General features: G+C 38.6%; 1 protein-coding gene across 3 annotated transcripts in view; it reads left to right on the plus strand.

The window, feature by feature from the left end:
* dop1b.S (DOP1 leucine zipper like protein B S homeolog) overlaps positions 1–15961 on the plus strand; it is a 65553-nt gene that overhangs the window by 20083 nt on the left and 29509 nt on the right. For all 3 annotated transcript variants that reach the window (XM_018248367.2, XM_018248368.2, NM_001094338.1), the window contains 3 exon segments: positions 11653–11834; positions 12376–12546; positions 14496–14685. In XM_018248367.2, the coding sequence (XP_018103856.1) occupies positions 11653–11834; positions 12376–12546; positions 14496–14685 (543 nt within the window).

Here is a 15961-nt window from a genome sequence, read left to right on the forward strand (position 1 = left end):
AAATTGCTTTCCCAATGATCCCTTGCCACGAGGTGCGGCCAGGAAAACAAATGTTATATTGTGAAACAGGATATGGCAGCAGGGAGTCTGTAAGTAACAAAACTCACTGAAAAACAATCAGTCTTCATTCTGTGTCGTTCCACAGATATTTTCTTTGATAAGGGAAAATATGATCGCTTAAAGGGTAAGCAATGGAATAATATTAAAGTGAAACTGTTTTATTTTACATTAAGGGGAGTGATACAGGTTTGGGATCCGTTATCTGTAAACCCGTTATCCAGAAAGCTCAGAATAATGGATTTGCCGTCTCCCATTGACTCCATTTTATCTAAATAATCCAAATTTTTAAAAATGATTTCCTTTTTCTCTGTAATAATAAAAGCGTAGCTTGTACTTGATCCCAACTAAGATATAATTAATCCTTATTGGAAGCAAAAACAGCCTATTGGGTTTATTTAATGTTTACATGATTTTCTAGTAGACTTAAGGTATGAAGATCCAAATTACAAAAAGATCTGTTATCCAGAAAACCCCAGGTCCCAAACATTCTGGATAACAGGTCCCATATAAAGATTTCCATTCAAACAGACAATGCTGTGCGATTGATTTGAATTGATCCCAACAGCTCTGAGCTTTCAAATGTTTGTTGATAAAAGCCTTACACCTTACACAATTACAAAGAAAATAATTTTTATCTTGCCTTAAAAAAATGCTTCTTGGCAACAAATGTCTTTATTTTATACGAAAGCTTGTATTTTCTATATTTTTCTATGGAACCATCATTCAATCCTTGTTTATTTCCCTGTAAAAGAACTAAAACCACTGCATTCTTAAAAGCTTATCATCTATATAATGTGTGCCTTTGGCCTATTTAACTTGCATGGTTGCCACCAAGGTTAAACAACAGCTTATTTATTGTGTATACAGGTATGTGTTTGGGCCCCCAAAGCAAACAGGCAGATTGTACCAGAGCTGCGTAGCCATACATTATATTTAATATTTAAAACGGAAGCACTAGAGTTATTTGTTCCTGTATAATACATAAGAACCATGAATATGCTTATACCAATGGTACCCGTGGTAGTTGTGTAATTTTTGTCACAAGACTCACTGTTATAAAATAAATAATGTACCACTTGTTGTTCCATATGAGGATATTAGGAGTCACCTTAGAGTTCAGTGACTTGTATAACTATGACCAGCAGCCTTGTGCCTTTATATGGTCACAGAACCCCTCAGTGACTTCTAATATCCTTATCATTTACAGTAGGGGGTACATTTTACCTCATAATACATGAGTGATACTAAGAGTTCCCTGTATAACTCAGCCTGCAACCTTGTGCCTTTATATGGTCACAGAACCCCTTAGTGACTTCTAATATCCTTATCATTTACAGTAGGGGGTACATTATCCCTTATAATGCATGAGTGATACTCAAGGTTCCCTGTATAACTCAGCCTGCAGCCTTGTGCCTTTATATGGTCACAGAACCCCTCAGTGACTTCGTATAACCTTATCATTTACAGTAGGGGGTACATTATCCCTTATAATACATGAGTGATACTCAAAGTTCCCTGTATAACTCAGCCTGCAGCCTTGTGCCTTTATATGGTCACAGAACCCCTCAGTGACTTCTAATATCCTTATCATTTACAGTAGGGGTTATATTATCCATTATAATACATGAGGTTAGGACAAGTGATACATTATTCTCTTTATAAAACTCTATTTAAATTTGTGTTTGTTCACTGGAATTATTTAAAAGTCAAATGTTTAGGTATTTGCACATTCATGACTTCCACTTGCTTTTTCAGAACGCTGTGTTAGTGGGAGTGAATATACTTTGCTTGAAGTTAAAATACATTGTTATATATAATATATACTAGTTCTTGTGTTGGGGAGATGGTCTATAGATTATATCAGCTCCAGCGCTTCTGGTCTCACAAAACATGCAATCAGATTGTAATTGATAAAGGAATACGGCATCAAGAAACCTTCCATATATCACCACTTTAGTCATCAGTGGGTTGCAGGGTTAGAGAAGGTAATAAAGTTGTGTCCAGCCCAAAATAATAGCAGCTTAGGCAAGACCTCCCAGTAGAAAAAATATCAAGGATAAATGAAAACTGAAGGTTCAGAAGCCTTTTAAGAATCATTTGCATTAAAGTGACAGTGCCATTTTGTTGATATTCTGAACACGCAACCCATCTGTGAAACAAGGAGGAATTGCCTATGTTCTTTCTCTGGAGAATGTGAGTGTTCTTTATTTGCTAATTTGCCTTTCATTAAAGGGGATGTGAACCCCAAATGTAAAAATTGGTGAATCATGTGCTTTTTGTATTAATTGGAATATATATCATGGATTCTGTATTGTCATGTCCCTTTTTGGACGAGCATATTTTCTTGTCTATGGTAATCCACAGTTACAGTAGCAAACCCCGTCTGTATTGTAAAATCTTGATTCCCTGATACCCCCAATATGATATAAGCAGTAGTGATGGGTGAATTTGGGGCGTTTCGCTTCGCCGAAAAATTCGCAAAACGGCGTCCGTTTTCTTGACACCGGCGTCCGTTTTTGTGACGCCTGTGCAAATTCGTTGGTTTCCCGAATTTATTCGCCAGCGGCGAATCACAGGAGTTCGCCGCAAGTTCGCGCCTGGCAGATAAATTCGCCCATCACTAATAAGCAGCTACACTCATTTTCAGAGACTTCATATGGTTCTGTTTAATTTTAATTGTATCATTCATAGCCATTCTTTATTTGCTATGCTTGTTCTGCCCCAGCCATGCCCCCATTTCCCTAGACTGCGCCCCAATCATGCTTTTTTGTTTCTGAGGAATTTTGGTTCCTTTTCAATGATAGTGATGGGTAAGTAAAATGGTGGTGTCTGACAACACATGACAGGCTGTTACTGTGAGTATGGAGAGGTGCCATACCTCCCAACATTTTGGAAATAGAAAGAGGGACAAAAAGATTTGCCGCATGGAACGCAGAATTTTTTGACCACGCCTATTTTGTGGCCACACCCTCTAATTAACATATTAATTTTACAAAATTTGTCAGGTTATGAGTTTTTATGTGTTATTACAGTTTTGTAATGAAGGTTAATTGCCCTTTAAGCTGCAAATTTCCCTAAGAGACCTGCTTACCTTAAATTGTTACAATCATTCCTTTGCTTATCTGAAATTGTAACAACAAGTGCAGCTGCCACATATTCTGGGCTCTAGGTTTAAGTTTTAGAAACTTTGTATCTTTTACTGACTGTTCATTGCAGGAGATCAAAGCGAAACACATGATTAGAGAATAGAGTCGCCATCTTTTCTGCAAGAAAAAATAAAAAACATATTCATCTTTCTTCTTTGTTAATAACATTGGAATCAAGCCTCATTTTTATTGGCCAGACCAGGTGTCAGTATTAGAGAAGTGAATTGTGGTATATGGCGTCTGTCTACTGAGAAAAATATCTGTACCATTATTCACATAGTTAGAGAAGTGGACACTGGGATATGAAGTCTAGTTGTTGAGAAGAATATCTCTGCCATTATTCACATATTTTGAAATGTGTACTGTGCAATATAGTATAGAGTCTGAGAGATGAGGAGAATATCTCTGCCACTAGTCACATGGTTGGAAGTGTGGATTATGAGATATGAAGTCAGACTTCTGAGGAGAATATGTCTTCCATTAGTTACATGAGTAGGTGATGCACATCAGCAGGGATTTAGGGTGGATCAGGGGCAGAATGACAGGTAGTTATATATTTACCACAAAATACATTGCTGGTAAATCTATAAGGCAGGCCTTGGCTTTAGCTGACTAGGCCAGTGAAATACAGCCCAGATAGCAACCCTAGATATGTTGTTGGCTGTTGAGGAGAATATCTCTACTATTGGTCACATGGTTGGAAAGGTGGATTATGGGATATGAAGTTGGGCTGCTGAGGTGAATATCTCTACCATAAATCATATGGGTGGAAAGGTGGATTATGGGATATGAAGTTGGGCTGCTGAGGTGAACATATCTACCATTAGTCACATGGTTGGAAAGTGGATTATGGGATATGAAGTTGTGCTGCTGGGTGAATATCTCTACCATTAGTCACATGTTTGGAAAGGTGAATTATGGGATATGAAGTTGTGCTGCTGAGGTGAACATATCTACCATTAGTCACATGGTTGTAAAGTGGATTATGGGATATGAAGTTGTGCTGCTGGGTGAATATCTCTACCATTAGTCACATGGTTGGAAAGGTGGATTATGGGATATGAAGTTGGGCTGCTGAGGTGAATATATCTACCATTAGTCACATGGTTGTAAAGTGGATTATGGGATATGAAGTTGTGCTGCTGGGTGAATATCTCTACCATTAGTCACATGGTTGGAAAGGTGGAATATGGGATATGAAGTTGGGCTGCTGAGGAGAATATCTCTGCCATAAATCACATGGTTGGAAAGGTGGATTATGGGATATGACGTTGGGCTGCTGAGGAAAGTATCTCTACCATAAGTCACATGGTTGGAGAAGTGGATTATGCGATATGAAGTTGGGCTTCTGAGGAGAATATCTCTGCCATAAATCACATGGTTGGAGAAGTGGATTATGGTATATGAAGTCAGACTTTTGAGGAAACTATCTGTACCATTCCTTACATGACTGGGGAACTGGATTATTGGATATAAAGTCCCGCTACTGAGGAGAATATCTTTACCTTTTCTCACTTGGCTAAAGAATTTATAGAGTGTATGGAGTCTGGCTGCTGAGTGGGAAGGGCTTACAAGCAACTTGGATACCGATGACTGATGTCATTTATCAACTTGGGACAGATTTGCATGTAGACAGTAACCCATAGCAACCACCCAGTTATTAGCTTTTTAGTAGAACAATGAAAGCCAATATTTGACTGTTTGACATTGGTTACTGCCCAGTGTTGAGAAATGAGCCCAAGTGTTGGAACAAGACACGGAAGAGTGTGCCTGGTGTGGGGAAACAAACTGGGGAAACGCTGCCATTTAAAAACCTCTAATTTACTTGAAAATGGTTGAAAAGTTTTTATTTTGTATACTGTAATGGCACTTTTGGGTTGACATCCCTGGTAAAGTATCAATGAATGATGAGGCAGGCCATGACCGGAAATCAATTAGATCAATTACTGTATATCACTTATACCACATTGTTTTACCCCCTTTCAATTGTCTTACTGACTCATTAGGCATCTGCAAACTTACAAGGGCAAGTGAGACATTCTTCAAATTTAGCAGAACCTTCCAACACTAGTAATGTCATCAGACCTGTTTAAAGGGGCAGTATATTACTTTTTGCAACATTAGTGTAATGAATAGGGCTTTTTCTGACCATACCTTTTGCCTATTTCTTCAGGGAATGACTGGTTATTTATTGCACTAAACAGGGCAAAATCTGAAATTTCCTGAGAAAAGGAAAGTCTTGTGATGGTGCTCTGCTTAGATATGACCAGAGAAACTTGGGACTCCACTGCTCACTAAGGGGCCCATTCATTAAGTTCGAGTGAAGGAATAGAATAAAAAATACTTCGAATTTCGAAGTATTTTTTTGGCCACTACGACCATCGAATTGGCTACTTCGACCTTCAACTTTGAATCAAAGGATTCAAACTAAAAATCATTCGACTATTCGACCATTCGATAGTCGAAGTACTGTCTCTTTAAGAAAAAACTTCGACCCCCTAGTTCGCCACCTAAAAGCTACCGAAGTCATCATAGGCTTGGCTATCGTTTTTTGGTCGAAGGATAATCTTTCGATCGTTGGATTAAAATCCTTCGATTCCAAGGATTAAATCGTTCGAGCGAACAAGTATTCCTTCGATCTAACTAGTTGCGCAAAATCCTTCGACTTCGATATTCGAAGGATTTTAATTCCCCAGTCGAATATCGAGGGTTGATTAACCCTCGATATTCGACCCTTGGTACATCTGCCCCTTACTGTGGTAACTGCTGAAATGAACAGCAAGTAGCACTGTTTAAAATTCATTATATTAGCAGTGTAAAAAATGATAATATCTTGAAAACTGAAGAAAAAAAAAGTAATTTGCAAAAGTGCTCAGAAGAGTGCTTTGATCACTTTTTAATTGGTTTTGAGGGCGTACATGTCCTTTAATATGAATTTAATTCTTCCAGAGACTGATCTAAGTATTGTCCTTCTCCCCTGTTTTACAATTGCCCTGTTGTTGTTCCGAGGCTTCACATGCCTCGGAACAACATCACCACCTACTGTTCCTTTTGGTTAACTGGCTACAGTCAGCTGAAAATTAATTTCCTGAGAAAAGGAAAGTCTTGTGATGGTGCTCTGCTTAGATATGACCAGAGAAACTTGGGACTCCACCGCTCACTAAGGGGCCCATTCATTAAGTTCGAGTGAAGGAATAGAATAAAAAATACTTCGAATTTCGAAGTATTTTTTTGGCTACTTCGACCATCGAATTGGCTACTTCGACCTTCAACTTTGAATCGAAGGATTCAAACTAAAAATCATTCGACTATTCGACCATTCGATAGTCGAAGTACTGTCTCTTTTTCGAAGTACTGATCACTTTTTAATTGGTTTTGAGGGCGTACATGTCCTTTAATATGAATTTAATTCTTCCAGAGACTGATCTAAGTATTGTCCTTCTCCCCTGTTTTACAATTGCCCTGTTGTTGTTCCGAGGCTTCACATGTGGTTAAACAGCACCCACATGTTTACATGCAAACTAGTTTGTGCAATGCTGCCTGACAGGCAAACAATCATTTGAACATTTCTGTTTCCTCTTTTCTAAAGTGGCTATGATTGCACTGCGGGTATTCATTCCTGAACTGCCCTTTGAACTGTTCCTGTTTTTTAAAAGGCAAATAAAGTGGAACTAAAGCCTAGTTACTATGAAGGGTTAATCCAAACAAAGTATTGATTATGCCTTTCTCACCTCAGTGAGTCATTTAGACAACACATGAGACATGGAGGAAAATCAACTGAATATTTTCTGAGCTCCATTTGGGTTTACTTAATCACATGGAGAAGTCGTTATGGGCTGTTTCTAAATTCTTTCTTTTAAATGACCGTAAACCTACTCTTACTGTTAGTGTTACTTGTCACTTGGCTGGGAGAAGCCTTGAAGCGTTCCAATATTAAAAGGTATAATTCCCGTATTTGCATTATACAGGTATGGGATCCGTTATCCAGAAACCCATTATCCAAAAATAATAATAAAACAGTAGCTTGTACTTGATCCCAACTGAAATATAATTAATCTTTATTGGAAGCAAAACCAGACAATTGGGTTTATTTAAAGTAGGGATGCACCGAATCCACAATTTTGGTTTCGGCCGAACCTCCGAATCCTTCTTGAAAGATTCAGCTAAATACCGAACCAAATCCTAATTTGCATATGCAAATTAGGGGTGGGAAGGGGAAAACATTTTTTACTTCCTTGTTTTTTGACAAAGTCATGCGATTTCCCTGCCCGCCCCTAATTGCATATGCCAATTAGGGTTCGGATTCCGTTCGGCCAGGCAGAAGGATTCGGCCGAATCCGAATCCTGCTGAAAAAGGCCGAATCCCGAACCGAATCCTGGATCGGTGCATCCCTAGCCCAGCCTATTGTGTTCATTTAATGTTTAAATTAATTTCTATTAGACTTAACTTATTAAGATCGAAATTATACAAAGACCCGTTATCCGGAAAACATTCTGGATAACAGGTCCCATACCTGCAGTTATTGTAAATGTATTTCTAAGCAACTATCCAATAATAGACAAGGCTATTCACTGGGGGTGCCAACATTTATGACACCCCCCCCCACTGAGCACTGCAACATTATTTGTAATTTCTATTAAAATCAAAATTGGACTGGCTATTTATATTCTCTTCACTGTTTGCTCTGACTCCTGAAATAATTCATCTTAGGTCCACTGCTTAACCTGATCTCTAAGAGAACTGACTTCATTGCATAAGGGGGTTTTTCACCTTGGAGTCACTATAGAGAGTGATATTCTGAGACAATTTGCAATTGGTTTTCATTTTTCATTATTCATGACGGCTTTTTATTTAGATGCTCTCCAGTTTCAACTTCAGCAATCTGGTTGCTATGGTCCAAATTACCCTAGCAACCTGGCATTATTAGAATAGGGGACTAGATTATGAATAGGGGAGGGTCTGAATAGAAAGATGAGTAATAAAAGTAGCAATAATAATAGATTTGTAGCCTTATAGATCATTTGTTTTTTTAGATGGGGTCAATGACCCCCATTTGAAAGCTGGAAAGAGTCAGAAGTAGAAGGTAAATAAATATAAAACGTTGCTTAGAATTAGCCATTCTATAACATACTAAAAGTTAATTTAAAGGTGAACCACCTCTTTAATGCCAGAATGCATATGAGCTGAGTGGATCTGAAGAAGAAGAAGAAGAAGAAGAAGATTTCTCCTGTTAATTTCCATTTAGTGTAACATTTTGCATATGATTTATAAAACATTCTAATAAAGTGCACACTCTGTATACCGAGGCAACAATTTGCTTACTGAGAAAGGTGAAGAGCAGGTTGAATAATCTGGTACAAAGGAAGAGATCCTTCAACTTCCTCTATTGTATTGGAAGCAGCAGAACCTGTTTTTCATGCCTGAATTTATGATCATCCCGTAGCTCTAAGGGCTCTTAGAGATAAGCGTTTCTACCTGCGCTCCCCTGCGTTCCGGTTTCATGCGTTCAGTCAAAGGGGAGCTTAGGAGTAGACGCACTGAATTCTTTTCAATGGGGATGTACTCACACAGAGGCATGTACGTGCCAAACGCAGGTTGCATGTTGCATTTTAGCTGCGTTCGGCACTTACATGCGTCTGTGTGAGTACAGCCCCATTGAAAAGAATTCAGTGCGTCTACTCCTGCGCTCCCCTGCGGCTGAACGAATGAAAACGGAAGGCAGGAGAGCGCAGGTAAAAACACTCATCTGTAAGAGCCCTAAGATAAACGGACTGGCTTGTAACATTTTATTAAAGGGTCACCATGGATAACTAGTTGGAAAAGAAAAGGAGATTTGTTATCTATTCAGATATGGATCTTAGCACTTTATCAAAATCCGAATTTTTCTCATATTTATTTTTAAAAAGTCCACCCAAACTATAATCCGTGATTTGACCATAATTATTATTTAAAAAGCTCGAATTAATCAGATTGGGGAAAAACTCAATAAAAACTAGCGAAAACTTGAATCTGATTTTGTTCGGACTTTTTCCCAAATGTAAGAATTTTTTGATTTTTGCCTGAAAAATTCCAGCGCAGACCATAGAAACTTCCAGATAGACTAGGGACCTCTCCCATTGACTTATATACAACCTCAAGTTATTTTTTCCACTAAAAATTTGGATTGTATAGTAAAAAATTATTTGACTTTTTCTAAGCACAATTCAGCAGGATCAGTCCCTTAAGTTTGCTCATAGCTTGTACAGAAAAATACCGTAAAACTATCCCTGCATAGATATAACCACCCAGTAAGCAGAATTCTGCAGGGATATCCGAGGGTATAAATGCTCTTTCTATGCGATAAACCATAAAATTGCTAATAACAAAACTAAAACGAGTTTCAGAATTACTCTGCTTACTGGTCCCTAGCAACCGGACTGCTTTTCAAGTTCATTTTCAGAATACAAAAAGTAAATATAAAGGAAAGCTTTCATTTTAGTTTCCCTTTAATGAGCGCTTTTCGTCCATAGCATCCAGTATGACTGTGTGTTCCCCTGTGATTGTTTACACTGGACACGTTGGAGCTGTGTGTGATGTCCTGGAGCAGCAAGTTCAGCCCTGTGCCAGGACATTACAGTCAGCTGCGTTTGCTTTGGACCGTGCTGGGGCTCTGACATTTACCCTGAACTGTTGGAATGGCCAGAAATCTGCTCATTGAACCCCCAAGGGCACCAGTTGGTAGGGGTTGCTTTAGATTAAGGCAGAGAGGCATTCACATGATAACTTCACCTATAATGCCAGATTAACGGCAAATGTTCATGTAGGGAAGCGGTTCCTAGGTTCTGCATTACATGTGTAACTTTTGGGGTGTGCCTGATGTGTGTTTGCTTAAACATATGCCCCATCATCTGCAGCCTTTTCACAAATTGCTGTAACACCGTCAACTAGAATCTGAATATCGATTCAGGGTAAATGGACTTATTTTCCTTTGCAGCCCTAACTTCCTGAGCAGGGACATTGCTGCTACAGCAGGAATCCAGGTTATATTATTGTCTTTTGCTCTGCACATTGGAATCAGAAGCACTGGAACAGAGAGAGCGTTGATAGTACAGGTATAGGATCCCTTATCCGGAAACCCGATATCCAGAAAGCTCAGAATTACGGCATGGCTGTCTCCCATAGACTCCATTTTATCCAAATAATCCAAATTTTTAAAAGGGATTTCCTTTTTCTCTGTAATAATAAAACAGTAGCTTGTACTTGATCCCAACTAAGATATAATTAATCCATATTGGAAGCAAATCCAGCCTATTGGATTTATTTAATGTTTAAATTAATTTCTAGTAGACTTAAGGCATGAAGACCCAAATTACGGAAAGATCCATTATCCGGAAAACCCCAGGTCCCGAGCATTCTGGATAACAGGTCCCATACCTGTAATATAAATAATAACAATAAAGACTGTCTAGTTTCTGTGGTTGCTGTCCTTAACCAAATGATTCAGATTTAAAGCAATACTGACATTTTTTTTTTTTTTAATAAGAACATGTTGAAATCACTTTTAAAACCAACCTATCTAGGCTACTAAGGATTAAACTGATCTCTAGATAATCAGACCTAATTGCTAAACCCTGAGCTGGGGATTTTATGATTTGCCAGCCAGTTGGTAAAACAGTATCAAGTAACCAACTGGTAAGCTGCATGTGTCCTTTCTCTATAGTGTGGTATTAAAGGACAACTTCACCCTGTAATAAGCTTTCAGTATAATGTAGTATGATGAGACAATCTCATCCGTGTGATGCGTATAAGCCCTACAGCTATTGTTACCAGTCGCATTTGAGCCTTAAGCCTTAAAGGAGAACTAAACCCTAAAAATTAATAGGGCTAAAATGCCATGTTTTATATACTGAACTTATTGCACCAGCCTAAAGTATAGGAGAGTCCTGAATAGTAAGATGAATAATAAAAAGCAGCAGTAACAATAAATGTGTAGCCTTACAGAGCATTTGTTTTTGATGGGGTCAGTGACCCCCATTTGAGAGCTAGAAAGAGTCCGAAGAAGAAGAATGCAAATCATTTTAAAAAAACAATATAAAAGAAAAAAATCACGGTCAATTGAAAAATTGCTAAGATTCTATAACATACTATAACATTCTATAACATACTAATAAGTTAGGTGACTACCTCTTAGGTAAACCGGTGCAAACCTTTTCCAAAATGTGGACACTTTTTTTGGGGGGGGGGGGGGGTAAGGTTACCTGGTCAGAGTAATTGTGGATGTTTGGGATCATGCAGATAAGCATACCTATTTTAAATAAAAGATGCCCCTAAGCAAAGAAGGCCCAGGTTATAAGCTTGTCACTTCTAGGCCCCTGCTCTCCTGGTCTTGTTTGTGTGTTTATGATCCAAATCACATGCCTCATTGTGAAAGAGTAATCAGTAATGTGACCTGTTTTTGTTTTGCAGGCTTTGCAGACCAATTTGAAATACTGCCTGCTCCCAAGGCGCATTATCATTAGCAAGCGATTGGCACAATGCCTGCACCCTGCCCTGCCCAGTGGGGTGCATTTAAAGGCCCTGGAGACCTACGAAATCATATTCAAAATTATTGGGACGAAATGCCTGGCCAAAGACCTCTTTCTCTACAGGTAAAAATAAATTGTAGGGCTCATTCTCCAACACCAGCATCTTAGGTGCCATTTCTCAGCTCCATATTTGTTTTTTTTTCCTGTTGCTTCATGTTTGCACATTAATACCATCTGCCATGTACATTACATTGTAATTGTAAATGTTTATATACGTTTGATACATAAAGAAGCAATCTGCAAGCATACCGTATGTTCCCATGGTGTTTTGCTGTAAGATATGAATTGAATTATAATTACAGGTAATTCCAATTTCAAGCGTATCTATTATCCCTAGTTGGTCTAACCTGTGTCACTGAACATGTTGTTGTACTAGAACTACCATTATTACCCTGGTAGTAACTCAAGAATTGTTGACGTGTCCGGTCTGGAAATCTGTAGATTCTGGCAAATTCCAGAGGGACTGATGTAAGATGCCATAGAGTAGACATTTATTAGGTCTCTCTTCTATTGAATCTCAGTCTGGACCTGGTTATTGACTAGTGTCTAATGGAATCTATGTGTTAATATATAATTAATATAATTTGTATTCTTTTGCTTTCAGCTCTGGCCTGTTTCCATTGCTGTCTCATGCAGCCATGTCAGTGAGGCCTATTCTTCTGGGTTTGTATGAAACCTACTTCATCCCACTGCAGAGGGCACTACTTCCCAGTCTCCAGGCTTTCATCACTGGATTGCTGCCCGGATTGGAGGAGGGATCTGAGATTTATGAGAGGTAATTGTGAATCAGCACTGTGATCACTATGTGGCTTCAAGGGAAAGTATTTTTATTCAGGGCCTTTAATTATTATTCTTCTTTAAGCATAAACAAAATGGAATAAACATATTTATAGCTTGGCCTTTTGTTCTGGTTAAAAGGTTGCATTACTCTTGCGTGAGGAAAGATGGGCTTGTCTAGACTTTATCTGTATCTGGGTTTGTTTAGACTTTTTCTGTATCTGTATGTGACAACAGCTGGCAGGGTCTCCCTTAGCCTCCATTCTCTTGCCACAGGGTCAAGATCTGGACCTCACAAAGTCTATGGAGGCAATCTGCTTCAAATTAATCTAAATAAGACTGACAGCAATGTAGAGAAGGCCCGTTTCATATATGTTTAGAACCTTTGCAGCAGTGCCATTTTCCAAAGCTTTTGATAGAGGCTCACTTTTGCTTTTCAATTCTGGTACATGCTCCACCTAGTGGCAGAATGAAGAATTCTAAATAATATAAAAAAATAAATATTTACAAAAAGTACTCCTCTAAATATAAATACAGGTATGGGACTGCTTATCCAGAGTGCTCGGGACCTGGGGGTTTCTGGATAACAGATCTTTCCGTAATTTGGGTCTTCATGCCTTAAGTCTACTAGAAATTTATTTAAACATTAAATAAATCCAATAGGCTGGTTTTGCTTCCAATAAGGATTAATTATATCTTAGTTGGGATCAAGTACAAGCTACTGTTTTATTATTACAGAGAAAAAGGAAATACATTTAGATTATTTGGATAAAATGGAGTCTATGGGAGACCATTCCTTAATTCTGAGCTTTCTGGATATCGGGTGTTTCGGATAAGGGATCCTATACCTGTACAAGCTTCTTTCGACTGCTTCTCTGCAATAATTAGCGAAGATATATATTTTAAATAAATCATTTCATATTCATAATAAGAAGAGTTATGGTAGAGAAAAGGGATGGACAACATCTATAAAAAATTTTTAAAAAAAAAGCAGAGTAAGCTTATAATGTTTATTCTTAATGGAAATTGTTAGCGTCCCTCCCCACGTATCCTGGATACCACCGTATGCACTGTGGGAACCCAAAGGCATGTCTAACCGGTTCCCTTCAGCATTATATCAACTTGGCAATGAATATTATAAATATTTGTATAAGTGTGTCGGCTAATTAGGCTTCATCTAAAGATGCAATTAGCTGCAGGCAAAGAGACATATTATAATATGGTCACTGGCACAAGAATTTAAGTTACGGGCAGTGACTGGTAACTTTTGGAGCACTGCAGTTGTCAGAACTCCAAGCATTACTCTAACAGCTCAACTGTTGGAAGGATACAGAGAGCTGCAGTTATGTTAGGTCTGGCATGGCACTGATTATCGGTAAACATACAAAAAAATAGCAAATTGATCAATGCACATTCCCTGGTCCCCTGTTTCTTTAGTAATTTGGTATCTGTGCAAGTGCATGTATTTTAAGTTATGATGAGAAAATTGGCAAGCCACCATACCATCTATTTATTACTATAGTCTTTGGAGCATTTCAGGCTTCTCGTACCTAAGACAAGCTTTGTGGCAGCTATCATGAAATGTGCCTGAAGAAAATGTTATGGAAATACAAGTCTTGGCCTTCCACCAAGAAGTAGTGGAATTATGTGAATGTATTAAAGTTTAAGTTTTATTATTATGATATCCCATCTATTGCGTTTTTACAACGCCCAGCCTTTATTTGCAGCTGCTGAAGTTTGGTTCTGGAACAATGTGCGCAGAAGCAGCAGCAGCTATTTGGGTACTTGAGTTTGAGATATGTCTTTTTCCTGAGACTGTTGCATAACAATGGTATAAAATGGGCTCTTATCTTTTGGCCTATGGCACTCAATCGTATTGACCACTATTGTTGTCTGGTGGAAAGCATTAATGGTCATAATGCTATTTCTGTTCATTTTCTCTTCTAGGACAGACCAGCTGCTCCAGCGTCTCTCTGTGGTGGTGGGACAAAATGTCTTCTATGGGTCTCTCTGGGGAAGTGTCCTGGTCAGCAGCTCCATCAGGCTTCCAGCTTCTCTCTTTGTTGTTAGTCACATTAATAAAGATTTATCTGCCCAGTCACAAAGCTACATGCTTGGGAAGGATCAAGAGCTAGCTGTAAGTCTGCCATACTGACTTATTTGACATCTCATTAAATCAGGTTCTAAAGCAGTGATCCCCAACCAGCTGCTTACCCCAAGTCCTTGGATGTTGCTCTAAGTGGCCTCAAAGCAGGTGCTTATTTTTTAATTCCTGGTTTGGAGGCAAGTTTTTGTTGCATAAAACCAGGTGTACTGCCAAACAGAGCCTCCTACAGGCTGACAGTCCACATAGGGGGTACCAAATAGCCAATCACAGCCCATTACTTTGTAAACACTTGCTAATATTTCTACAGCAATAGCTGGTACAGTAGAATCTTGTAGCATGTACCGGGTGACCATTAAATTCTTAGCGGTGAAGTTAATTTCATTGGAGGTTGTACATGGGGGTTAGAAGGTAAAAAATCATACAAATGTTTAGTTCTTCTTTCTTACATCAATACTGTTATTTCACTAGTTTTAGCTTGATGAATCAAGGCATATGATAATAGGTAATATTACATGATTGTTACTCATGGCAGAGGAGTGATGACTGGAAATGACTGCAAATATAGCCCTTGACATTGTGTAAACTAGTAAACTAAGAAGTTTTGCAATTACTCTGATATATGGGTATATTTATCAAAGTAGCAATTAGACTCTGGACCAAAGAGTGCCCCTTCCTGCTAGGGAACTGTGTACAAGTGCATGTGACATCACTTCCGTGGACACATGACATCACTTTCTCATACGTGCAACGTCACTTCTGCCACTCATGCCACAAAGACCCAGAGACCCCTCAGCTCTGTCGCCGGATTTATATAGCATTGTCTCTGGCAGTGGCTGGGAGATTTTTTATTAAAAAAAAAATACATGGTATAAATATAGGCACCCGAAAGCTTCCCCCTAAAGCTGCTGTCCTAGGGACAGGCCCTCTGGTGCCTATATATAAATGTGGCCCTGCACATACAGTACATACAGTAAGAAAACAAAAGCAAAGATCTTATTGGTTGCTATGGGCAACAGTGTTAATAAATTCACCCCAAACTTTGATAAAATCAGTCGATAAATAGAACTGTGACGAGCTCTGGTTTTCACACTTTGATAAATATGTCCCAAAGTCTTGGTTGCTAGGATCCATAAACACGGAAGTGTCTCAATGTAATATTTTTTAAGTAATTCAAACACATTCCAAAACACAGATAATTAAAAGCAGAGTCCAGCTGTAGAGTTAGTGAGATCATTGCTAATTTCCCCTCCAGCAACTGAAAGTGGAGGGAGTCAAGGGAACTGTTACAGCCAACACAATATGCCAA

Source organism: Xenopus laevis, chromosome 2S, assembly GCF_017654675.1.
Source record: "Xenopus laevis strain J_2021 chromosome 2S, Xenopus_laevis_v10.1, whole genome shotgun sequence".
Taxonomy (NCBI): domain Eukaryota; kingdom Metazoa; phylum Chordata; class Amphibia; order Anura; family Pipidae; genus Xenopus; species Xenopus laevis.